This window comes from Peromyscus maniculatus, chromosome 11 (genome assembly GCF_049852395.1).
Source record: "Peromyscus maniculatus bairdii isolate BWxNUB_F1_BW_parent chromosome 11, HU_Pman_BW_mat_3.1, whole genome shotgun sequence".
Classification (NCBI taxonomy): Eukaryota; Metazoa; Chordata; class Mammalia; order Rodentia; family Cricetidae; genus Peromyscus; species Peromyscus maniculatus.
Genome location: NC_134862.1, coordinates 102354784 through 102380283, shown reverse-complemented (window position 1 = coordinate 102380283; position 25500 = coordinate 102354784). Strand labels below are relative to the sequence as shown.

The following is a 25500-nucleotide window of genomic DNA, read 5'->3' as shown; positions in this document are numbered from 1 at the left end:
AAGAGTCTCTCCTCTCCTACGCTGCCTGGGTAGAGCCGAGGACACTGAGAAAGTGGAAACAGATGGACTCCAGTCCTGAGACAGAGGAGCACAATCTGCCTGAGTCCAGGGGCCAATTGAGCTAGACTGAGTAATCAGGGCAAGCCCTAGGACTGAGTCCACAGGAACCTCAATGGGAGGCAGAAAAGGTGACAGAGGTTACTTAATGCAGAGTCAGATCATTTTCTTCTTGAGTTTCCAGGCTCCTGTTCAAAGATTTTTTTATTGGGCTTTGTATTTGTACATCACTCTGTCTAGTTTTTGTGTTGATCCCAGATTCCACTACAGTGGAGGGCAGGAGTAGGTGTGGGGGCACACTATGCAGCCCAGCTCCCTGAGCTGGAGTACCTTCAGCTGTGATAGCTGGCCTCCCCCTTCCCCCGACACACACACCATCTCTCCATTAAATGTGGTCATGTAAACACAGGCTCGATGGCCGTCAGATACCGAGCAGCAGCACACCCGGGTGACCAGATGGCACTATCAGTGGTACTGAAGTGTCCTAGAGTTAGGAAACGCCTCCCACCCCCCAGTGTGCGCTTCCAAGGCAGAGGGGAATGTGTATGAGATTGGGGCTTAAGGTCACTTGCAGGTGGCATAGTAGAGCACACGCCCATTGATGTAACTGCGGATCTGCTCCACGCGCTTCTCCAGCCCCGACAGGTCTGCTGAGCGCAGCATGATGGCCTGACTCCCACGAAGCAGCTCTGACTCCATGTCTAAGGCAGGAACAGCCATGGGGAAAAATCAGAAGGTGAGGCAGCCGGGACAAGAGTCTCCCCTGAGCACAGTCAACCACTGAAGCAGACAGTTCTCACCTGCAACCCACCTCTCCAGCCCATCCCACTCAAACCTGGCAGGCCCAGGCCCAGGCCTGCTCTCGGTCTTCCCTCTGCCCGTCCCTCTCCTCCACTCCGGGCTCCCGGTTATCCCAGGGTGATGAGGGAGCCTGCTGCCACCAAGATTAGCAGCCCAAGTTGGGCATGCAGACCTCTGAATCCTACCAATGACCTTCAGATGGATGCTGGAAAAAGCTGGCCAGGTGACGTGGATCTTTTACCACTTTTTCTCTCTAAAATGTCCTCCAGGAAAATGCAGTTGTTCCCCATCCCTAGTGCACTCACATATCGTCTCCAGATTAAGATGGAAGTTCTCCAGAGTGACCCAGACAGTTAGCCTCATGCAGGAGTCCCCACTATCCATACTGAGACAGCCTGGACTTCACCAGGAGTAAGGAGGGGTGTGGACTGCCTCACAGGGTAGCATGGAGCAGTCCTAACTATGTCAGAAGTCATCGTCTCAAAGTCCAAATCTGACCACTTCTTGCTTCCACCCACACAGCTGCCCACGCCCACCTCCTGGGGGATAGGAGTGTCTGTTGTGCTTCTGTGGGATAGTATGTCCAAGACAAACACCTCAATTCCTCAGCTGCTACAGCACCCCTTCCCCTGCCTACCCTGGTTACTGCTCTCCTATGGATGCAGATCTGTCAGTTTCTTTCTGAAGGTGAGGTAGGCCTCACCACCCCCAGCAGACTGCAGCAGCACTGAGCCTGGGCTGATAGGCAGCCAGTGGAACTCCACATGGAAGTTCAGGCTGATAGACGCTAGAAATACTCATAATGTTAAACAGCCACTCTTCCGTCCCTTGCCCGCCCCCCCAGTCCCAGAGGATCCCACAAAGGCAAATCCCAACAAGTAGATAAACTCCTGCTCCCATGCTCCGAGCTGAGCCTTTTCCGTTTGCTGGGACCAGGCCACACCAGGTGCTAAGACACTTCACTGTCACCCTGGAGCGGTGGCCTCCTGTTCACCCAGATGCCTCTCATTTGTTAAGTCCTCCCGCAGTGAGCAAGACATTGCTGCATTAGAACAACTTGAGGTGACTCAGAACTCTTGAGTCTCTTTCAGGTGAGTAACAGCTTGTGCTTGCCACCATTTGCCAGTTACAAAGTACTTCCGGTGACATAAGCCATGCACAGAGAAGCTTATTCAAGCCATGGTTTAGTAACAGAGGCCCAAACAGCGGCAGAGGTAACTGCCCCCCTACATAATTTCATCCATTGGTTCCAGCCCGCCTTTTAGACTCTCTTTCCTAGTGTAATTATCTGCCATCTTCAGATATGATAAACAAACTGTTATCTGTCGACACAGTATTGCGGGACAAAGCCAGGATAAGTACTGAACCAGCCTCCAACTCTCCTCTAGGATATACGGCCACACCTCTCACCAGTTCACCATAAATCCACCAACCTAATCTCTTTTATAGTATCCACCTGGCTAGAAATGAGACTTTTGCCAACTATTTTTCTTGAAATGCAGAGGAATAATGTGCATGGCATTTGCTGGACACACCAATACAATGGTCTCACTCACCATCACATCTATAGACTGTCAGGTTCCTAGGAATGCTCCCTTTCCAAGGCTATTACCATGATGTCTCTGTGTTTGAAACCCTCAGATGGCCTCAGATGGATCACTACTGTGTCCATGTCCACCCTCAGCACTGGGGCATCGAGGAACCATGCTACTGTCCCCCTCAGACTCCTATCCTACGTTCCTCTCCTTCAGGGAGTGAGGCCTGTCACATTCTCAGAACACTCCTCTTCTTTCTCACCGCCATCACCCCAAGGTCCTTCATCATCCTCTAGCCTCTCCGAGGCCTGCACCTCCTTCCTCATCTTACTTCTTTGAGCGTTTCTCTCTGGCACTGATTGTCCTCTGAGCCCCAAGAGATCTGGGTCTTTATCACCGACACATGTGTCACTACATAGCAAAGCGTTTGTTTTGAGGGTCGCAGGAGAAAAGGTCCCAGCTGGACTGTGAGCCTCTCGGGCCATGGGACCAGCACATCCCTGCAGTCTGCAGTCTCATCCCATGTACTAGCTGCTCAGTGAGTCTTGGCTGCTCTCATTCCCTTAGCACTGCTGGCTTGGTTCCAACAAGAATGAGTTTTAGGAGCCCCAGATGGGATGGGCCAGTGAGATGGCTCAGTGGGTAAAGGCACCTGCCACCAAGCCTGATAACCTGAATTTGATCTCCAGAACCCACAAAGTGGAAGGAGATAACCAACTTCTGCAAGCTGCTCTTTGACCTCCACAGACATGCTATGGCAGATGTGTATTCACACAATTGCACACACATGCACACGCACACGCACACGCACACGCACACGCACACACACACACACACACACACACACAAATACTTTTAAAATATTTTAAAGAAGTCATGGATGGCAACTGCCCAACAGTCCATGTTCCTGGATCATGCTCACCTTTCATTTTGTCCATCATTTCCATGGTCTCCCCAAACAGCTCCTCTGCCTCTGTCTTGATGCTCAGGATTCGACTGCCTTGCTCACCCAGCAAAGGACTCTGACCCAGCTGGTCTTTCAACTCTGTATACCTTTGCTTGAGTCTCCCAAAGCCCTGTAGAGGTAGGTCATTCTCAATATCACCATCAACATCATCTAATGTCCTAAATGCCAGTGGCTAACTGGCATCACCCAAATCAGCGTGTGGCCTCCTAACTGGTTCCCCACAAGGGTTGGGCTTGCCTATAATGCCCTACCTCTGGGCCCCAAGGGATGTCTTAAAATTTTGTCTTTCCTCCTCTTGTGTCATGACCCACCGTACTTGCCAGGCACAAATGGCAGGTTATATCAAAGTGTGTTGGCAACTTGGTCACTAGACCAGGATTGCATGTGCCCATGTTCCTGCCCTGGGTAAAGCAAGTGGTACACCTGAGATACCAAAATGGCTCTTTGATCTTCTTTGCCCTGATTCTGATGAGGACGGAGCCCGGGTGTCTGTTTGAGCCATGAAGGTCTGACCAGGCTGGAGACTCGGGAGATAAGCTCCAGAGAGACTATCAAGGGAAATACTTTGTAGATAAACTTGGACCTGGGGATAAGTCACTACCTCATCCATAAAGGGACAGCATCTAGGATGATCCTTGTGTCCTGCACCAGCTACCCAGAGGAGCAGGGGTGGGATGCAGGCACAGGCTGTGTGTGGGTTCACCCTGAACCATTCTGGTTCTGTCCTGTGTGGTCTTATATAAGGTGTAGTAACCTTCCTGCTCAGGAGCCCCACTCTGGTTTCCTGTCACTGGGATGACTCTGCCCACTTTGTACCTCCTGGGCACTCATTGCCTGCTTGGCGGCACCCTCTGCAAGCTGCTGGGCCTGCATGGCCTGTGCCTGCTCCTCCTGGGACTGGTGGCGGAGCTTCTCCATCCGTGCCCAAAATCCACTCATCTGCTCCTTCATGCCTCTCACCAGCCTTTCAGCTGGCACCAGGACCTGCTGGACCTTTGTGGAAAGACAGAAGAATCCGGATTTGTGCTGGGTCTCACAGGCATCAAGGGAACTCATTCCCCCAGCTTGTCTCTCACTCTTTGGTCTCTCACTCCATCGTCACATCTGACCATGATGCTTTGACTCCACGCTCCCTGCCCAGTGGTATCCAGGCTTTTCCCCTTTCCAGCTCCACTGACATCATCCCCAATGCAGCTCATAGTCCATCCCTGCTTTTGCATCGCGGATGGGTGAGACAAGTCTGAAGCTCAAAGCCAAGCCAAGTGTATCTAACTAGGTGGCATCTAACCAGGTCACATTCTAGCACTTTTTGTCTTGTACCTAAATGGTTCATTCCCAAACATGGGGAGCTCTAATGCCTCACCTCCGCAACCCTTTCCTGGATGAGCCGAAGAGAGCGGCCAGTGCCCTGCATAGTGTCCTGAGCTTCCTGCAGAGCCACGGTACCCTGCCGAAGGTTCCCAACCACATCATCTACCTGGCCTTCCACAGCATGGGCTCGGCTTCTGAGTAAAGAAAGGGAAAGGAGAATGAGTGAGCAGCAAATAAACAAATACAAGCTCAGTTCACACCGGCCCTGGAGAACATTGTTCTCAGGCAGACAAAGACAAGGGAAGCATTAACTCTCTACCCACAGGACCCACCCAGGGGCAGGTGAGTATGAGAGTGATGCTCAGGGCACTCTCTGGACACAAGCTCCCTGTGTAGAGTATGAAGTCATGTGAATGAAATGTAGCCTGAACCCTGCAAACACCATGACTTCCCTGGCATAGTAACCCCCCCACCATGTTACAGCCCCTGTGCCCCTCTCCCAGCCACAAGGTTGGGGAGCAAACATGAACTCAGTTCCACTGGGAAGGCACTGGGGCCAGTGTTCATACCTGGCCTTCTCAGCCTCAGCCTGGAGTCTGCGGGCCCGTGCAATGTCCTGCTTGGTCTGGGACAGCACCAGGTCCACATTGGGGAGCCTGGCAGCAATGGCCTGGATCTCTTTCATCTTGCGCAGCACTGTGGCCGAGTCTGTGGGCAGCCAGAGCGCCAGCACTGCCTCGCTGACCTCTTGGATGGTGGCTGCGTCTGTGTGGGGGTCTGGAAGAAAGCCAGCCAAACCGTCAGATTAGAGGCCCCACTCATCTCCTCTAGGTTCCACAGCCCCTCCAGGCTGGGTAGCACCCCTGGAAAGCATCTCCTGTAGCCCCCCCCCCCGTTTTGTTTCCCCAAGAGCCCTGCTCCTGGACAAACCCAGGCACCTTTCTCTGGCGGTGGTGGTGGTGGTGGTGGTGGTGGTGGTGGTGGTGGTGGTGGTGGTGTGTTTCTGGGATGCTATAGGATTCTTGTCCTATGTTCTGCTGAAGGGAGGAGGGATGTGGGCACAGCTGTGGCAGCTAAGTGTCTGGTGCCACAGGAAGCTGTGGGCTTGGAGGAGGAGGTGGTGCCAGGCAGCTGGTACTGAACAATGCCAGCAGCACATACATAATCAGCTCCAAATTGGGAGGGAGCGGCCAGGAACTGGAGCTGCTTCCTTGGCAATAAGACCCCTTCCCTGCACCCATCTTCAGGCCAAGTGCTCGTTTTTTGCAAAGACAGAGAAGGACTGCCATTTTCCCCTGAAATGTCACCGTCTCAGATAGGCCAGTCTAGCAATGGAATCTAGAACCAGCATTCCTAACCCTTCACCTCATTGTTCTCACTAGCCATGTCCCCCGACCCCCTTGAAAACACTTCCTGGCTTGGCTCTCTTCTCCTGCTGCGGTATGAACCCCCTGAGAACAAAGACTGGGTTTTGTCCCATTTGTGTCCCCAGATCCCAGCTAAAGCCAGGCATTCTGAGGTCCTTTGCACTTGAGGAGTAAATGGAAGACTGAAAGAGCACTTGCTCTTCACTACTCAGGCCACCTGGGTTCAGTTTCCTGACCTGCGAAGTGCCTTGAGTGACCCCCTCCCCCCATCCTGAGCTATGACATGTCACCATCAGTTAGCAAGAGTTTTACAAAGTGTCTCAGAGAGAGATCCAAGAGGCAAGTACAAAGGAGATAGCTCTCCATCTCTCTCTCGGCTGCTTCTACAGATATCACTCTGGAAAGAAGTGTCCACTCAACCAGATAGTTTAGCCTGGCCTGAACTCTACGGTTCTGGGGTCAGCTGCTCTTCACAGGCAGCAAGTAACATAGGTCCTATCCCATTTTTGTCCTCCTCACACCAGGTAGAAGGACCTTCTTGGGAGAAAGGAGGCAGGATGTCCTAGGCTATGCAGCAACACACCACAGAAGCCCAAGGTGCAGCCCTGGTAGTTTAAGCATTCCCACCTCACCTATAGCTCCATGGGGATCCTGCTCCCAGAGATGCAGCCCCCTCCTGGAGCCCAATGCCCTATTCTCCGAATGGGGCTGAATGGACACCTTTCCCAGAAAGCCTCCTGCCAGGATCATAGCCCTACCCAGCTCAGGCACTTCCTGTGTTTTTCACAACTGCAGCAGCAGCATGCGTGCCTGGGTGTACAGTCGACTCAGTCAATAACTTTCTGAGGCGGAGTGGGCCCAGTGAATACCAGCATGCACAGCATGTGTGGTTAAGGCAAAGATCCAGTCAGACTCTGCCCTTGTGGAGCTCAAAATGTAGTGGGAATGAGGGATACATAAAAGATGAAGCATAATCCTGAGTGATCTCCTGTGGCAGTAGCAGCTGGATTTGGCACCTCCTGTGGTGGGTCTGTAGACTAAAATCCACCAAGTGGTGGCTGTGAGAAGTCTCTGGAGTCCCCCACACAGCCAAGCCTCTCTCTCCATTCCCCCTCTGCTGATGAACTCATCAGAGGCTCTGACCTAAGGTGCAGCCTGGCTGAGAGGGCGGAGGTGCCTGGAAGCTCCCATCAGCTCCCAGGAGCAGATCCCAGGCTACACAGAGAAGTCAGTCGTGTCCTGTCCCCGTCCCCCCCCCCTCCCCAGCCTGACTGGGGCCTGCTCAAGTTAACACAAGTCTCAAGCTACTCAGTCTCAAGCTCCAAACCTTGGTTGTCCTTTTGTCCTTATATGCCAGGCACCTTTGCCCTGCACTCAGAAAACATGCTTCCCAGAGGCTCCTCCTGATTAAGTCACAGGGCCTCTGTAGACCCCTCCTGGGTTCAAGTAGCGCCATCTACAGCTCTCTGCATGACCTGCTGTCTGCACCCAGGAGACAGCTTTGGTCTATTTGGGGTAAAAACACTCAGTGGTAGCATGAGCAGTCACTGTTGTGCCCAGACCTCAGCTCATATCAACCAGGCGTCCAGCCAAGCAAAGTCCTGGCAGAGACCCGAGAGCTAATAATATCAACTCACAATCCAGAGGCACCTTTAATTTGTCAAAGTCCATTTTACAGCAGTTATTCAGTTCTTGGGATAAACCTGTAGAATACCACCAACTCCATTTTCAAGAGAAAGATAAGGTCAAGAGAAACAACCTGCCCCAAATTGAGTCCCCTGAGTCCTATCTCATCCTCTAGGCCACCGAAGAGAGGGCCTGGCCCATCCATTCATTTCTTTATTCATCCATCCATTCATCTTCCAATCTTATATATGTGCTAGAGATGCAGCCATGAACATCCTTGCCGTCCTAGAGACACACTCATAATGGACTGCACAGCCATTTCTGAGTGGAGGGATGAGCAGGAGAGGGAGGAGGGATACACAGACAGGGAGACTATAAAATGCCTCCCTGGGGAGGTGGCATTTAAAACTGTAACCTTGGAACCATTCATCCCAGGCCAGGAAAGACCCTGCAGTGGACTGACAAATTTAAAGTGAGCAAAGGAAACATAAAGTCACAGAGAATAGATGGACAGAGGTCAAGAAAGAAGCCTATTTTCATCCAAGAACAGGGTGGGCAGTTGGAAGAAGGGTAGAAGGGCAACAAAATCAATAGCTGAAGACCAGGGAGGAGAAACGGCCAAGCCAGTGGGCAGCAGACATGGTGGGAAGGAGGTAGTAGGCTAATGAACAAGGGCAGATGGGAGCCAGAACACCCACAGAGGTGAAAGACGCTCACCTGTGAGGAAGCCCCGGACCTGCTGGATGAGAAGCCGTGTGCGCTGGACATCCTCTTCCATCTGCAAGCGGCTGGTGCTCACCTGGGTCTCAAGGCGCTGGGCATCTGATTGGACCTTTGATGCCGCCTCTTCAGCTGCCCTAATCTGTTAAAACACAACGTGGGTCAGAAAAGGACATCCCCTTCAAGGAGCCTCTTGGCGGCTCCCAAGGAATCTGTGGGGCATTCTCTCCCTGGGGACTTGCAACCAACCCAGTTTGCAAATGATGTTTATGTAGGACTTTAAGAGAAAGCTCAAGATACCAGCTCCAAATTCTACCTTACACTTGCTGTGAGGCATTAGACAAATCGCCTGAGATCTCTGAACTTTATTCTCCTGACTGTAAAATGTGAACTCTGAATTGTTCAAGGGACTCTGCACCCTCTGCCTCTTGCTCCCATACTTTGTGGTACCTACCATCTGCCTGGTCTGCTGGAGCTGGGAGTTGAAGCCCCGTAGCTGCTCAGCTACCTGCCCCGCCATGTGGAAGGCCCCTCTGGCTCTGGGCAGGGCTCCCAAGCAGTGAGAACCACAGTCTGTGCCATTGGCATGGGGACACAGCTCTCCAGGGCACGCTCCCGCGGTGCAGGCTGTCTGCCTGGAGCTACCACAGAGCTGCAGAGAGATGAGGGTGTCAAGGAGGCCCCTCCACAACCACTCCCATCCCACACTAAACATCCACACATCTCCATGGCAACCAGGACCATGTTTCCTTAGCAACCCCTGGGTGCACAGCACAGACATGGGGTCAGGAGGACTGGGGTAGGTTCTGAAAGGGACAGATTACAGGTATGAGGGCTTAGGACACTGGACTCCATTCCCAATCACCTTGTTGATGGTGGGTGTCAAGTCAGGCAGCGAAGCCATCTCCAGGCGCAGGGCCATGAGCTGGGTTCCTCCAGCTCCTCCTCCCCCAGCCTGACTCTCCATCCCTTCTACCCCTCTGAGACTGTCCCTCAGTTGGCTCAGCAGGCTGGAACTGTCGGACACCTGCTGTGCAGCCCGGGAGGACTGCTCATAAGCTGTGGTCAGCATGCGGAAGGCTCCTAAGGAAAAAGGAGAGGGATTGGAGGCCTTGGGCAGGGCCCTTTCTCCCTAGGGAGAGTAGCCTGTGCCCCTGTCCTCACCTGAAGGGTCTGCACTGCCCAACTTCTCAAATTGCTCCTTCTTGCTCTGGTATATGAGGAGGAGGCGATTGAAACTTCTGTCCAGATTCCCTAGGTCACCAGGGAAGGACTGCATCTCCTCCTCTAAGGGTAGGCCCAGCGGCAGGCCCTGAAGAGTCCGCCTGAGGCAGAAGGATACTTGCTGAAATATAGGGAGACGCTGTAACTGAGTCAGGAGAAGCAGACTGCATGGGGAAGGGCCTTTTACAGGTATGAGAGGGAACAATCCACATGCTACTGAGAATTCTGCCTGGCAGAGGCTCAGACAAGCTAGAGTCAGGACACAGCCTACCCCATCTCTCTGCAGGTGACTCTGGATGCTCTCTCTCCTTGACTTCTGTCAGCCTAACGTCTGGGACCCACCTCCATCTCCTGGGCTGTTTCTGGCTTCCCTGAAGAGAGCCACCCTGCTGGCTCCCCTGGTCCCCAGGCTGATTTCAGTTTTCACCTTATGTTTAGGATGGTTCCCAGTCTCTCCTCTGTAGCCATCCTTCCCCCAAGGAGCTCCAACCCCATTGCATGCTCCATCGGCCATTCCCATCTAACAGAGGCTTAGGGTGTCACTCCAGATCCTGGGTCCTAAGCTTGAGAGCCAATGGTTCTCTGTCTTCGTGCCTCATGACCTCTGCTATACCACCATGCTTTCCCCATCCAACACATCTCCACCACACAGCCTTGCTCAGGCATAGCATGCCCTTTCAGGGTCTACCAAGACACAACACATTCCTATATTGACCACCTGTGGACTGGTCATCTAATTCTGAGACTTAGGTCATATACTCTTCCTCTGTGAAGGCCACCATGGCCTCCCCTGTGAGAATCTTAGCTCTCTAGCATACCCCATGTAGCACATTACTGTTTACAAGACAGACACCTTAGCCCTTGGCATGTGAAGACCATATCTTAATATTTTAATGACCCTGGTACCTTGTACAATACTTGGATCCTATTGAGTTCTCAAAAACCTATTTGGAAGGGCTGGGGAGATGGATCAGTGAATAAGAATATTTGTTCTGCAAGTATAAAGACTTGAGTTCAAATCTCCAGTATGCACATCAAAAGCTGGACCTTAATGATAACAGTGAGCTTCTGAGTCAGTGGGAGGCCCTGTCTCAAAGCAGGAAGTCATACGGTGACAACAGGAGACACCCATCATCCTGCTCTGGCCTCTGTATACACATGCACACTCATGTGCACCCACCCACACCCACACCCAAATGTGGAATGAATGAATGAACAATTTCCAACAAGCTGTAGCTCATCCACAGAGCTCCCCACTCCCCTCCCTGCCAAGGATGTCCTAACACCCCCATGGGTAACAGAGCCTCTTATTCTTTTTGGGCTTGGCACTATCCATCCACCAATGCTCAGGGAACACAAGCTAATTATAGAAGCTTCCAGAACCCGAGCTCCCAAAGAAGGCGCCTCTGCTGGTAGGAGGGGGTGTGGGTGGGGCCGCTTCCATTCTAAAGACAAATTCAGAGATATTTTTAGTGCCCTGCCTCATGGGTGCCCTCTGCCAAGGTGACTAATCCAGGCTGACTATCCCACTGGCAGTATAGGCTCAGGAGGAGCGCTGGGCTCAGGCTCTGGGTCTGTGTCTGCACAGCTCATCGCATCCACACCTGTCTCCACATCTGCAGAATGGAATCAACACCACCACTCCACCTTCACAGACCTGCCTTGGTAGCTAAGAGAAGGTATGCATAAAAATGCCCCATGGACTAGAATGGACCAGTGAGGTCCTCACCCAAATCCACTGGCATGATCCCGCCAACAGCTTGGTGAGGAAAAGACCTACCTGATAGACAAGATGGCATTTGCCACCTGAGCCACATCCTGCTCTGTGACAGAGGTGCCCCCCAGGATCTGTCTGATCTGCTCCATCTTGCTCTTGGCATCTAGCAACCGAGAGGCCAGGCCATGGTCTTCCAGACCTGTCCCCGACCTCAGGCCTTCAGTGGCATTATGGAGACCACCAAGGCGCCGAGCCTGCTCCTGGAGATCCACGTCATAGGTCTGGAAGCAAGAGTGGCAGGCCACACATACTGGGTAGCGGTCGCAGTAGCCTCGCTGGCACTGGTCACAGCGGGGCCCCGTCAAGCCAGGGCGGCAGAGGCAGTGGCCTGAGGCTTTGTCACAGCCCGGACCCTCGGTTCCTCTGAAGTCGCAGTCACAGGCTAGAGCCGGGAGAAAGGACACTCAGAGGCTGGGGTCAGGAAGAGGAAGGAGCATGCTGAGGATGAAGGAACGGGGCCTGCATAAGTGACATAGACTATCAGAGGACAGCAGCTAGAATGAAAGCCTTGACAGGACTAACCGAAAGGCTGTCCTTAGCATCCATGGCAGGCCAGGCCTGTTCTTAGCGACACATTCACATGCATGTGAACCCATCTGACCAGCACACCCACCATGCATTTACATTCTGATTTCTTGCTTCTGTTTAGGAGGCAACCAAGGCCTAGAAGGACTCAGTACATGGTACCTCCCCCTTAAGAGGAAGAAATGTGGAAGGGGAGCAGCTTGCTCAGACCCTGCAAGGCAAAGCTGAGACCAACGCTGGAATTTACTCTGGTCCCACGCCATTGCTGATCCCCAGTCCTCCTCAGGACCCATTTTCTCCACTGCCACTGGCCACTGCTCTCGGGGAGTGGGAGATCCCCAGACCCCCATCCTGGATTGTGAGGACCACCTTAGATAACCTGATTCAGGCACAGGGAGGCCAGGCAGTCTTCAAGTGCAAATGCTCACAGAGCTGCCCAAGCCATCAGTAGAGAAGGTCCAACCACGTCAATGCCCTCCACCAAGCACCCCTTAACCCACCCCACTACATGCCAGCTGCCTGACCACGTAATAAGCACGCACCTCGGCATCCCGTGGCTACATCTCCATGGGTCTGGTCAGGACACTGACGGATGGCTGCAGAATTGCATGTCAGGCCACCAAACCCTTCCCGACAAGGACACTGCCCTGTAAACTGAATAAAGAGAATGCCATGGGGGACCCTTCCGGTGTTTTCCTGGCCTTCCTACTGGGTCCTGTGTCTAAGACCCTTGCTCTACAGATCTGGTGCTCCCCAAAACTAGGGCTCTCACTGAAAGACAAGCCCAAAGTCAAGTCTCGGCAGTGAGCTGCAGACGGTGTGGGGGACAAGCCTGGCCCAAGGCTGAGAACCACAGAGGGAAGGACATCTGGTGGCCTCCCCCAAGGGGCAAGGAGACAGATGTAGCCTTGCCTGACTGTAGGGAGGCCAGAGAGCAGTGAAGGAGAGGTAAAGACATTAGCAGGCAGGACCCCTCCGTGACTGAAGAGCCCCTGGGCCGATGTTGTTCATACCTGGTTGCACTGGGGACTGAGGGAGTTCCGTGGGTCACAGGCACAGGGCTCACAGCCCCGACCACTGGCCAGTTTCCAGTAGGAAGGGGCACACTGGTCACATTTGGGGCCCACCACGTTGGGCAGGCACAAGCAGCGCCCACTTTCCTCCTCACAAGGCATATCACGCCGGGCACCTAGGACGCTGCAGTCACAGCCTGTGGGAGGGAGGGAGGGCTGCTGAGCATAGACAGGCTCCCACCGAGAGGTTGGCCCCAAAAAACATGTACCAGAGAGGGCCTAGCCCTGGAAAAGCACCTGCTCTGTGTATTACCGGAGAACATACCCTCAGGGACCCTTCCTACCAGGCTGTCTGGCCCTGCTTCTGGGGACTGTGTCCCAGACTCTCACTCTGCAGACAGAATGCAGGGCTAATGCTGTGCAGAGCTGGTGCGTCCCCCAAAAGTTGAGCTCAGCTATCAGACTAGCCTGAAGTCAGAGGGCCTGTCCTTGTGCATAACATGGCTGACTCATAGGGCCACTGTGCCTTCCCAGCCACCTGGCAGCTTGGCAACAGGCCCGCCCGGCACCCTGGCACAGACTGACTCAAACCCACCTTCCAACCCAGGCCTGTGCTGCCACTTGCTGGAGGACACTGGTGCAGCACACAGTACCTGGAGTGGGGCTTCCTCTGATGAGAACATTCCAAAGACCCTACAGTCTGCCTCACACCACACCACACCTTCCCAGGCCTTCTACTCACGGTGGCAGCCCTGTGGGTTGGCGAAGGTGAGTCCAGTGAAGCCAGGCTTGCAAAGGTCACAGCGCTCTCCTTGCACGTACTCTTTGCACACACACTGGCCAGTCAATGGGTCACAGGGAGCTCCTGGCACTGCCCCATCTGGATCACACTCACAGGCTGAGCCAGAAACAAAGGGAAGTCAGAGCTTAGAGGAGGAGCCAGGATGGCCTGCTCCAAACTCCCATTCCACCGTGGGCTTCCAGCCTTGTGACCCCAGCCAAGCTTGGAACCCTTTGTGTCTGTTTTCCCATCTGCCACGTGAGAGAAAGAAATTCCTTCTGAGTACTAAATGATGCACACAAAGCAGGTGGGACAGCACTTGACTCTTGCTTCTGTGGTCATCACTTCTAGAGTGACTACCATGTTCCAAACAATGAGCAGGTACACTCACAGGCTGTCCTGCCCAATCCTCATGACAACCTCAACAGGCAGGAGTTGTCATACAGATGAGGAAACCAATGCTTGCAGATGTTAACATACTGGAGACTGGACTGGGAGGGGGGAAACAGAGTCAGACTCACGTCTATCTCACTCTCCAGACACAAATACCAGCAAGCTGCCCAGCTCCTGCTTATTCCTTGACCCCTTCATGCCTTTCAAAACTCAAGGATTCTTTGTCCAGAAGGTTTTTCCTGATTAAACTGGCCTCAAGCACTTTTATCCTGTTTTTTCTTCTCTTAGGTCAGTGGTTCTCAATCTGTGGGTCACAACCCCTTTTGGGGTCACATATCAGGTATCCTGCATATCAGATATTTACATTATGATTCATAACAGTAGCAAAATTACAGTTATAAAGTAGCAACAAAAATAATACTATGGTTGGGGGTCACCACAACATGAGGAACTGTATTAAAGGGTCGTGGTGTTAGGAAGGTTGAGAACCACGGTCCTAGGTTAATCCAGTGGCCTGGTGGGCCCATTAAGCCATTCCACTCATTTATTCAGTCAACAAATACTCCACCATAGTGATTTGCCAGTCATTGTGCAGGGGCCAGAGGGCTAAAATATGATCTCATAGCCAGGCGGTGGTGGTACACACCTTTAATCCCAGCACTCAGGAGGCAGAGGCAAGCAGATCTTTGTGAGTTCAAGGCCAGCCTGGTCTACAAAGCAAGTTCCAGGACAGCCAAGGCTACACAGAGAAACTCTGTCTTGAAAAACCAAGAGAGAGAGAGAAAGAGAGAGAGAGAGAGAGAGAGAGAGAGAGAGAGAGAGAGAGAGAGAGAGAGAGAGAGAGAGAGAACTTCATGGTAGAGGAGTTCTCAACAAAAGTAGTGCACACAACACCCACAGCAGCATCACAGACACAGCGTTTCACCATGTGTGTGGACTCCAAAGGCAGGAGCTGCACTTTATGCTTTCTTTTCTCTGTGCCCTCTGAAAAGGGTGTATACTGACCAGCAAGCTCATTTCGTGATTGGTCCAGAACCCAGAGAGAGTGACCTACTCAGCAGAGCACAGTCACATTAAAACAATCCCACAAGTCCTTCCTCGAGACCAAGGCTTTGATGCTTCTTGACGGCCTCCATGTCCCCAGGGACTAACTGGGGAGAATGAGTGGATAGCAACCTGTCCCTGAAGCCCCTACTCACGGATACAGGTCTCATCAATGGGAGCGCCAGGTCGTCTATTCCGGAAGTAGTGTAGCTGACAGCGCTCACAGTTCTTGCCCTCGGTGTGGTCCCGGCAGTTGTCACACACACCTCCATGTGTCCCCTGGCTGGCAGCAAACACAGCGGGGTCGAAGTGGCAGGTCTCCGAGTGCCCGTTGCACTCACACCCTAGACAGGGAGATCAAGATTGACTCCATGGGGCAAGAGCAGACCACCACGGCAGGCCCCCAAGTAGCACGTGGCACCTCTGTCAACTCTGAAACATGCACAGCAAGAAAGTGGGGCCCAAGTTCAAAGGAGACTGGGGAAGGGCTGCATGACCAGGAGGAGGGCTGAGTGGACAAGCACTCAGGCCGTCCCATCCTGTATGGATGACTCCAGAAAAAAAGGAGGTCCTCACATGCACTCTAGCCCTCAGCACAGTCACAAATGGGTCCCTGCCACTTTGTGATCTGCACAGATTAAGGTTCTGTATCCAAGGGCCATTGGGTAGAGGGATGTGATCACTGGAAGTCGGATGTGTCTAACACAGAGCAAGGAGCCTGGAGGGGACACAGTGCCTCTGGGAGCACATGGCTTTAGCAGGGACCAAAGCCTGGCTCTTCCAGACTGACAGAATAGGGATGGGGGCCGTGAGGGGATTCTAGCCCCACTGCAAACCAGAGATCTGAATGCAGGGTTGCAGTTCAGTTATAAGCAACAAAAGCAGAGTCCCAGTGTTCCAGGTAAGATACAGACGAGTCAGCTCCCATCCCAGTTGCTATGGTCAGGAGCTGATCCCAGGCTCCTACTTTGGCACTCATGGGCATCCTGGCCCTCTGCAGGTCCCCATGGCCGGTTGTTGTAGAAGGGGGCACAGCGCTCACAGTTGGGGCCAGCCGTGTTGTGCTGGCAGATGCAGACATCCTGGACCTGGGGGAGGGGCAGTGGTTAGCAGAAAGGATTTACACAGGAAAGCTTGAAGGCTGGACCTGCCCACTTCCTACAGATCAACCTGCTTGACCTTCAAGACCTTGCCTAGACACAAGCCCCCTCCAGGACACCACACCTAAATGCTTTAGCCTTCACCCAGTTCTTGTAATACTGTGGTGGCCTGGATCTTTATGTGAGTATTCATGCTGTGTGCCCATGGGAGGGCAGCGCGAGTATGTGTGTACATGCATGCGAGTGTGCAGGTGTCCTGCATACTAGCAAGGGTTCAACAGGTTTGACACCTGTGATGTACATGCCAGAGCTCAGTGGAAGGCGGTGGACATTGTGCTAATGAACTGTAGGACTCTGGAGTCTGGCAGGCTCTCTGCAGCTTCGTTCTGGCAATCCATGACTAAGCTGTTTGGCCGGGGGAACATGCATGGTGAGTTGTTACTAGACTCATTAAGATATAAAAATAGAACCACTATTGTATGCTAATTGCTTCCCCAGTTAAGCCCCACCTCCACAGCCTGGCACTCAGGGACGTGTTCACTCTCAGCTCCCCTTCCCTTTCTGCCACAGCTGAACCTCTAGCCACTCCCCATGCAAGCTGGCATTTCCCATTGGCCAATTCTTCTGCCTGCCATAATTAATTTCTACATTCACCAGCCAAGTGGGGCATGTTTATTCCCCCTTCCTGGGCCTGCCCAGGTCCCTTTAACTCCATAAATTGTTGTGCTGGCTGCATGCACAGTCACCTGGGCAGTGGTTTACAAATAAATACCAGAGCTCTGACCAAGTTCCACCTGAACCTTGACCCTCAAGTCTGAGGCATTGGTGCAGTCCTGTGAGTTCCTCCCACTAGGCCTTAGGTTCTCCTAATCTGTTTTCTATGCCCTAAGAGATCCTATTCCCTCTGGGCTCCTTTGCAGCCTCCAGCAGGAATTGTCCCACAAGTGGGCAGAGAGCCGAGACTGAGACGCTCTCTCCACTCACCTCCCTCCTCAGTTGTCTGCTGTGATTCTCCTGCCTCTCTGCCACCAGGCTGAGCACCATATCCCCTTAGGTTGGCAGACAAGCTAATGCCCTGGGAAGGGCAAACAAAATGTCCTGGTGCTCCTTCACTGCAGAGTCTCTCTTCTTCCCAGGGTCCTCTTACTGGGGCTCACATTGGACCCCAAGATCTTGCTAAACTGGAGTTTCTCTACCCATCCCTCCTGCATTGATACCTGCTGGTGCTCAGGGTGGACTCTGTGTGCATTCTAAGCACTGACCTCTTACCTAGCCCCACACCTTACTGCCAGATGACTAAACCCCAAGACCAGTGCCTCTCCACACCACAGAACTTTACAACAGCCTGGAGCTTCAAACATCAGTAATGAAATCAGAATATCTGAGAGTAGAGGTCCAGACAGGTTATTTTGTCTCTCGTATCTCATAATTCACAGCAATATTTTCATAGGTATGCAGCAACTTCCATATTATAATAATGCTGTGAGACCCAGGGTGAGAGACTTTGCCTCAGTTTCCCCTGTACCCACATGTCTACATGCAGCTGAAGCTGAAACCATCCCCAGTCATGTGGCAGACCTAAAGTATACAATGTGGATTTCTGAGACAGTAGGTTTACCTTTGTTCTTGCAGACTTACTAAATACCTATGTCTTTTTGTGTTTGCTTAGAGACTTAAAACAAAAAACAAAAAACAAAAAAACAGGATGGTGTGGAGCCCAGCTAGTCTCGAACTCACTATGTAGCTGAAAATGACCTGGATCTCCTATTCCTCCAGTCTCTACCTTCTAAGTGTGCTGGGCTTACTAGGTATGCACCACCATGCCCAGCCCCTGCCCCCAACCTATCTCCCTACCCTGCTCTGGCCTTTCACTTGCTAGGCAAGTGCTCCACCACTGAGCTATGCCACCAGCAATATCCACAACCGAGACTGAGCAGCTGCCCTGCTTCACGGGAGGGTCTGCTCTGGTCTCACTCCCTCCACTCTGCCATCCCACCCTGGGTTGTCACCTGCACAGCAGTGGTGGGACCCGTAGGGCCTCCAGGACTGGGGGCACAGCGGTTGGCATGTCCATGACAGAAGCAACTCCCCTGTAGACGTAGCTGTGACACTGCAAAGTAGGCGCTGGGTGGATAGGAGCCCCTCTGAGGTACAGGGGCCAGCTTGGTGAAGTTGACTCTTAGATTTGTGATGTCACCTAATTCTGAGAGTGGCACCAGCAAGGAGGGGAGGGAAAGCAGAGACAGGAAGTTAAAGGCCAATAGAGTCTCCCTCTTTTCTACCTTCCCATAATACCACAGACTTTCCAGCCCTCAGCCTTCCCACACCATGCTACACATATTCCTGGAGGATGAGTGGGGCAAGCAAGCACTACTTCCCAACCACACTGCATATGTAGGAAGGAACTGGAAATTTCCATGACCTGGTCCCAAGCTGCTTCATGCCCCTACTAACAGTCCCATGGGAAAGAGGGAGAAGAGTCAAACCAACCTTGAATCTTTCTACTTTGAGATGCAGGGATACCTGACGCTAAATCCATAAGGTTAAGCTGGACCTGCTCAGAGAGAAGAGGGGTCAGAAGCGCAGAGGACTGAAGCGTGCACCAAGCTCAGACACCTTCCTTCCCTCCCGTCCTCATTCTCCTTATACCCCTTCTCACTGGGAACCTGAGACAGACCGTGGGCACCTGTTCGGGAGAGTAGATGACTACTGGATCCTAAAAGAGCATGCACAGGGGGGTGTGTGTGTGTGTGTGTGTGTGTGTGTGTGTGTGTGTGTGTTGGAAAATGCAGGTCTACCTGCTATATCATCTATTACAGAGAAGGGCTTTGATGATACTATTTCATTATCAGTTTTAATTTTTTCTTTAGTATTGGTGTGTGACTATGGTGTGTGTGGGAGCACACGGTGTACCACGGCATGTTTCTCCTTCTGCCTCTACATGGGTTCTGGGGATCAAACTCACGTCATCAGGCTTGCACAGCAAGCTCTTTACCACTGAGCCATCTCATAGCCCTATTGTTACTTTTTTCTAACTTTAGTATACATGATGGTGGGTTTTGTCTGGCATTTTCATGCATGGGAGATGTTAAGATGTGACTGGATAGATGTGGGTTAAGTGAGCACTCCGTGCTGGCCACCCTGATCACCATCAGTTTTGAGTAGGCTTTTACTTATTCTACAAACCTCTCACCACATGTGACTTCCAGGCATATCCCACCAAGTTTTCATCCCAACCCCTTACAAATAAGGAAGAAGCCTTGGGCTCTGCTCAGGGTTAGGAACTAGTGGACACACGGGTTGGGTAAAGATTTAACCCCATAGCTGGTAGGTGGACACAAGGAGATCCATGGCCACATGGGGGCAGCACTCAGCCTGTCTGTCCCCAGAGCCGCTTCTCCAAGGGGAGGGGAAGCTCCAGCCACCTTCGTATGGAGTGGGATATGCTTTGGGGAAGAGAGTGACTATACAGGAAAGATTCTGAGAGAAAATTCTGGGTGTTTCTAGAGGCAGGTTGTCATTTCCAATGCAGATGCCTTCAGAGCTCTGGGTTACTCTTGAATCTCCCTACAAGGACTAGGTCTGGCAGACTGATAGATTAAAACCAAAAAATTGATATTTGTGGTAAATCCTGTAAAAGTGAAATTTCGTGTGTTCTTTGCTCACTTATGTGTAAGCAGACATCCAGAAGTCCTCACAACAAACTCCACAGGGGATGCAGCCATGAGCCCTCTAGGAGGAAGCTGGAAAGTCGGGGTGAATGATGCAGTAGAAGCCTCAGGATGTTTCTGGAAGGTCCCAGCAAAATGATCTGATCTGGTCTGTTCTCACAGTTTGACTAGGAGACGTGGGCTTCCTCCCTCTGCCTGCTGGGTCAGGCTCCCTATACCTACCTTTCCCCCAGTTAGACGTCCATTAGTCCTCTGGGGCAGGGGCTGGCACCGGACGTCCTGCCAGGTCTTGGGCTGGCCCTGGTGGACCTGGGGAAAGGTGCTGGCGCAATCTGTAGCTAGGTACTGGTACACTCTCCAGGTCTTGCCAAAGTCAGAGGAGCGCTCGATCAACATGCCAGCTGGCATGGGACTCTGGGGAGACACGGGGCAGGGAGTGGAGTAGGGTTGAGTGGCTGAGGGGAAGAGGCACTGGTAGTGTTCCATGGGAGACACAATTGCAGGAGACTTCTGGAGAGAGGAGGGATGGGTGGGCCAGCAAGAGCAAGGACTGTGGGAAGTGTCAGGGACAAGTCCTAAGGTCCAAGACAGTAATCAGCACCCTACCCCCACCCCAGCCACCAGGAGATGAGAAGCTCTGCTCTGCCACTTCCTGCCATGATGCTTAGCTTCTCCATGGGCCCCAAAGCAACAAGACCAAGTGATCATGGACTGAAACCTCTGCACCTGTGAGCCAAAACATCCCCTTCCTCCTGCTAAGTTCTTCATCTCTGGTATCTGTCACAGCGACAGAACACTGACCAACACACCGCTCTTCTTAAAATCTGACCTGGCCCTGTGTGCAAAGGCTCTGTACTCCTTGTTTGGCCCTCACCAGCCCCCATCTCAGTGAGTGCACCCCCTCCTAAGCCTTCCCACCTGCCTCCTGTTTGGAGCATCCCTTCCCTGTAGGTTCCTTCTCATCTTTTGTTGGAAGTCTAAATGTTACTTCTGCATGGAGATTCTTTTACACCTATCTAACTTGCATTCTTCTGCCCAGCCCATGGCACTGTCTCCTAGTCTGCCATCTGGCTTCCCTTGAAATAGCACCACCATTCTAATTATTTACTAGTCAGTTCCCTGCTTTCTAGGCAGGATTTCTCAGCTTCAACACAGTTCCTATTTGGGGTTGGACAAAGGAACCATCAGGCTGCCCTATGAATTGCAGGACACTTACCAGCATCCCTGACCTCAGCCTACCTGATGCCGTGGCCATATTCACAGCAGTGACACCAAAGTGTCCCCCAAAATTGCCATATGTCCCTAGGGAAGGGGGAGAGCAGAGCTAACCTGGGTTGAGAAACAGTGCCCTGAGCTACCCCCTTTCCCTTGCCCGCTCGGTTCCCAGTTCTTCCCAGCATCTAGTGCACAGTGGGTGCTGAGTACATGTCATTGAGTGAGTGGTAACTTACAGCCTTCTCACAGCCATAGACATTCACCCTCTAGACTTTGTGGAGTCTCTTGTCCCCTCGCCTGCTATAGTTTTTCTTGTTCCTCACTCCTAGCTTTAGCTTTGAAGTTTTGAAAGAGCCTTTGCCTGGAATGAAAGTGCCCTTCACATGGCTATAAGGTGGATTCTCTGACAAGCCCACCCCCAAGGCTAGCCAAGCTAGATGCCTGGCTCATCAACACCAACACCACTGCATCCGCCCCCCACCTCACTCAGTCTCCTCTGATATCCTTAGTAAGAGCAGCTTCGTTGTGACTCATTTTACACCCCTTTCTATCCCTACCGACGGATACCAATTCTACCATATTCTTAGTGTTTGGTATGTGTATGGCCAGACCTGATACATGGACGGGAAACAGCAGAACAACGAAAGCATTTAACAGTATCCAACTTAACACTGCCTTCCAAAACTGTCACCTTGAGGGACTGGGCATCTGTTCAAACACTGCTGGCATTTCTCAGAATGCTTTGACCTTTTGTAGGGCAGGGCTCTCAGAGAGTTTTCTCAGTCAGATAACAAACTGGGTCCTGTTGTGTTTCGCCTCACACTCCTTCAACTCTTAAAAGTCTTATAGATTTTCCTGCTCATCTCATCTTATTAACCAAACTTTATCTTTTCATGTTTGACTATTTCTGTAGAAAGAATGTAATTAAATCCTCTGGTGTGGGGGGCACAATGGCCTGTCACAAATGAATGAAACCATTGAGTCTAAGACAGGAAGGAGAATTTGAGAGGCCATAGTGCTGATGGGATAGACTGTTCACCAAGAGAGATGTGCCAGGGTATGTCCTTCCCGTGGGTAGGTAAGTTCTTGGCCACTATTTAAACTTGGTCTCATCTTCAAAGTTGTTAAAGTAGAGTACACCATCCCTGGGGAGAGGACACAGCTATGCTTGCTGTGTAAGCTAAGGACCTGAGTTCAGATCTCTAGCCCAGTTTCTCTCTCCATCATTAGTGATCTGCTCCCCTCCACTCTTCCTCACACTTCCTGACATGATGTTCATTTTCAGCTCAGTCAAAGGAGCAGCCATTAGGGGTTGAAACCTCTGACATCCTGAGCCAAAATAAATCCTTTCTCCTCAAACTGGTTTCTCAGAGGTTTTTGTCCTAGCAACGAAGCCTGACTAAGACAGTCGTTTACCACACTGATCTATATTCCTGGCATATTCTACTTATTTTTATGTGCTTATGTATACATGTTTGTGTGTGTGTACACATGTGGGGTGTGCACATGTGAGTGAATGGAGGCTAGAGGTCAACGTCTTCCCCAATACTTCTTCACCTTGTTTTTTGAGACAGGCACTATTGTTGCATCTGGAGCTCACTGATTGAACTAGAATTGTTGGCCAATCAGCTCTGAGGATCCATCTGCCCCTGCCCTCCTTCCCTGCTGCCGGGATTGTATAGCTACACACTGTGGAATGGATAGAACAGATGGACAAAAAGACAAGGAGAGGGGAGAGGGAGAAAAACAGGACAGACAGAGCCCCATGGGTATGACCCCAGTGACCTGCTTCTTCCAACCAGACCCCACCTGAAAGTTTCCATCACTTTGAAATAATGCCTCAGATCATCAGTCCATCAATGAATTGATCCACTGGTCACATCAGAGGCCTCATGATCCAATTACCTCTTGATGACTAGAACCACCCACTGGGAACCAAGCCATCAACACATGAGCTATTTCTGGGACATTTCATATTGAAATCATAAAAAGCAACCAAGTCCCACAGAACCGGTATGTGCCAGAGAAAAGTCTATTTATTAGACAGGTTAAAGATGTCAGCTACAGAGAGGACAGGGTCTGCAGCTGTACCATGGCCAAGACAGGGGGCTGGGAAGGGGTCCTCTTCTGGTGGTCAGCCATTTGTTGTCACAATGATGTAAAATCATAGTGAGTGTACCTACTCTGAAAGAGGACCCCTGGCATATGGTGCCATCACCCCAGCCTAGGGAGACAAAACACTGTTCTTTCTCAACCCAGGTCCCTCCCCTACCCCCTGAGGTCCCCAAAAGCAAACCTTAAAATCCATCATGATGTCCTGAAGCTGCATTCTCTTGTCCAGGTCCAGCTGCAGAGAGACAGGGTTCACATCTGCAAGGACAAGAATGAGAAATATTAGACAAGATGCTCCCCCCCATGCCCCCAAAGCAGGCCTTGACAACACCAGCTCTGGGCAGTTGGAACATCTCCTGCCCTGAGTCTGGCACCTCCGGGAAAGGAGTGGACCGGGTGTGTTCCTGCTTGTGTCACTTATTCAAATGTGTCCTTGTCGGATGGTGATGGCCCATCATCACTGACACCTCTGATACCCCAGAGGGTCCCAGCCTGTCTGTCACAACAGATTTGTTCCCAAGGCCCAAATCCCATGTGCACCACCCACAGAGACAAGGCAAAGTGAAATGGATGTGGTACTCTCCCAGCATACCTTCTCCCCAGTCTAAGCAAGCTCTTTTGCCTATAGTGTCCAACAGACCCAAAACAAAGCTAGAAGGCTCTGCCTGCTCACCCCCGACACCTTTTCCCACAGAAACCCAAATTGTCTTGAAAGACCTCCATATGCCCCAGCCTGTGGAGCCTCCATAATCATGGGCTGCTGCAGGAGGCAGGTCCTCACCATTCTGTGACTGCCACCAGCGCATGGGGCCTGAAGATGATGCAACATTCTCCACTCGGTGACTGTTGTAGTTGTGAGGCAGCCTGGAGTCACACTTGCAGCATTTCATCTGCCACTGTCAGGGAGGGAGATAGCAGAGCTCAGAGTGGGCCCCCGTGGGTCTCTCCCGTCTATCCTGGGATCCCAGCACATGTCTTCATCTGGAACCCACCCTCAAGGGACCTGCCAATGTCACCAACACACTAAGAAAGATGAATTTCTTAACCCAGGGCTTCTGGTCGTCTCTTAGTTTAATTCTGTGGCCTTCCTACTTATAGCAAGGTAAATCAATGTTGGGGTTGGAGAAGGAGTACACGGTGGAAAATAACCTTAGCTCATGTCATTCCCTGAAAGAGAAACTGCAGAGGTGTGAACCGGGCAGGGAAAAGAAAGGAGAAACCCACATAAACTCAGTACCTACTGTGCTAGGGAACACTGTGTTAGAGAACAAGGAAATTGGAGGTTCTGGTGCTGGCTCCATTATTCCACTTCCCAGGCCCAGTTTTTTCCTCAATAAATTAAGTGAGTCACTGCACGTGTGTTTGTTGAGTATGTCTTACATGCCAGGCATAGCACTGGGCTCCACAGGTTAGATTCCTCTCTAAGGAAGCCCATATTTGGTTACCATTTCCCAGCTCCAGGATACCCTGTCCACAGGAGAGAACCTAGCTATCTTAGTTTCTTTTCCTGTTGCTATAATAAAATCTCTGACAAATGCAACTTAATGGGGAAAGAGTTTACTCAAGATATACTCTGTACTTGTCAGATTTCCTCTGATCATCGCTGCTGCTTCCACTACCTCAGAGGGTTCCAACCTGTCTCTCACAAAGACATGCTCCCAATGTCCAAGTCCCTCCAGGCACCCACCCACAGAAACTAAGCAGAATGAAATAAAGGTGGTCCTCCCAACATACTGCCTTCCCAACCTCAGTGAGCCCTTAGCCACCACACCTGGGGAGTCAGAGCTGCAAGAGCTTGAGGCAGCTGGTCACATCAAATCCACAAAGAGCAGAACAGGATGAATGCATGCTGCTACTCAGCACACATATAGCCCAGGATCCCAGCCACACCCACAGTTAACATAGTCATGGTAATCTCCCTTAGGCAGGCCCAAAATGATGGACTTACTCTGGAGTCCATCAGGTTGATAACACTAACCATCACAACTGCCTTCCTGTGACAGGCTTAGCACACAACACTCACCTCTTCCATGGCCTGTACCTTTCTGAGTGGGACAAAAGACTTAACTACAGAGCTGCAAGGATGGGCTCCAGGTCAAGGTAGAGAAAATGGAGAAACAAAGGTGATCAGAGAGGTGGTTTGTCTTGGGGTCTGTGACTATGATCACATACATAGCACTCCCCACAGGCCCAGCACGGTCCTGTTCCAGCTTCCTCAGGTTGCACATACAAACATCTGCTCTCTCTGAGTAGCCATAGCT

General features: G+C 51.7%; 1 protein-coding gene across 2 annotated transcripts in view; it reads right to left on the bottom strand.

Moving 5' to 3' along the window:
* Positions 1 to 243: 243 nt before the first annotated feature.
* Lamb3 (laminin subunit beta 3) overlaps positions 244 to 25500 on the bottom strand; it is a 41718-nt gene continuing 16461 nt past the window's right edge. For both annotated transcript variants that reach the window (XM_076548240.1, XM_076548241.1), the window contains exons 4-23: positions 24021 to 24135; positions 23424 to 23497; positions 20135 to 20326; positions 18732 to 18795; positions 18251 to 18444; positions 16109 to 16229; positions 15297 to 15485; positions 13666 to 13821; positions 12924 to 13120; positions 12453 to 12564; positions 11389 to 11767; positions 9549 to 9709; positions 9250 to 9467; positions 8839 to 9036; positions 8382 to 8526; positions 5241 to 5448; positions 4724 to 4865; positions 4177 to 4353; positions 3316 to 3469; positions 244 to 758 (exon numbers count right to left, since the gene is read on the bottom strand). In XM_076548240.1, the coding sequence (XP_076404355.1) occupies positions 622 to 758; positions 3316 to 3469; positions 4177 to 4353; positions 4724 to 4865; positions 5241 to 5448; positions 8382 to 8526; positions 8839 to 9036; positions 9250 to 9467; positions 9549 to 9709; positions 11389 to 11767; positions 12453 to 12564; positions 12924 to 13120; positions 13666 to 13821; positions 15297 to 15485; positions 16109 to 16229; positions 18251 to 18444; positions 18732 to 18795; positions 20135 to 20326; positions 23424 to 23497; positions 24021 to 24135 (3333 nt within the window). In that variant the 3' untranslated portion in view covers positions 244 to 621. The remainder of the gene's footprint in view (positions 759 to 3315; positions 3470 to 4176; positions 4354 to 4723; positions 4866 to 5240; positions 5449 to 8381; positions 8527 to 8838; positions 9037 to 9249; positions 9468 to 9548; positions 9710 to 11388; positions 11768 to 12452; positions 12565 to 12923; positions 13121 to 13665; positions 13822 to 15296; positions 15486 to 16108; positions 16230 to 18250; positions 18445 to 18731; positions 18796 to 20134; positions 20327 to 23423; positions 23498 to 24020; positions 24136 to 25500) is intronic.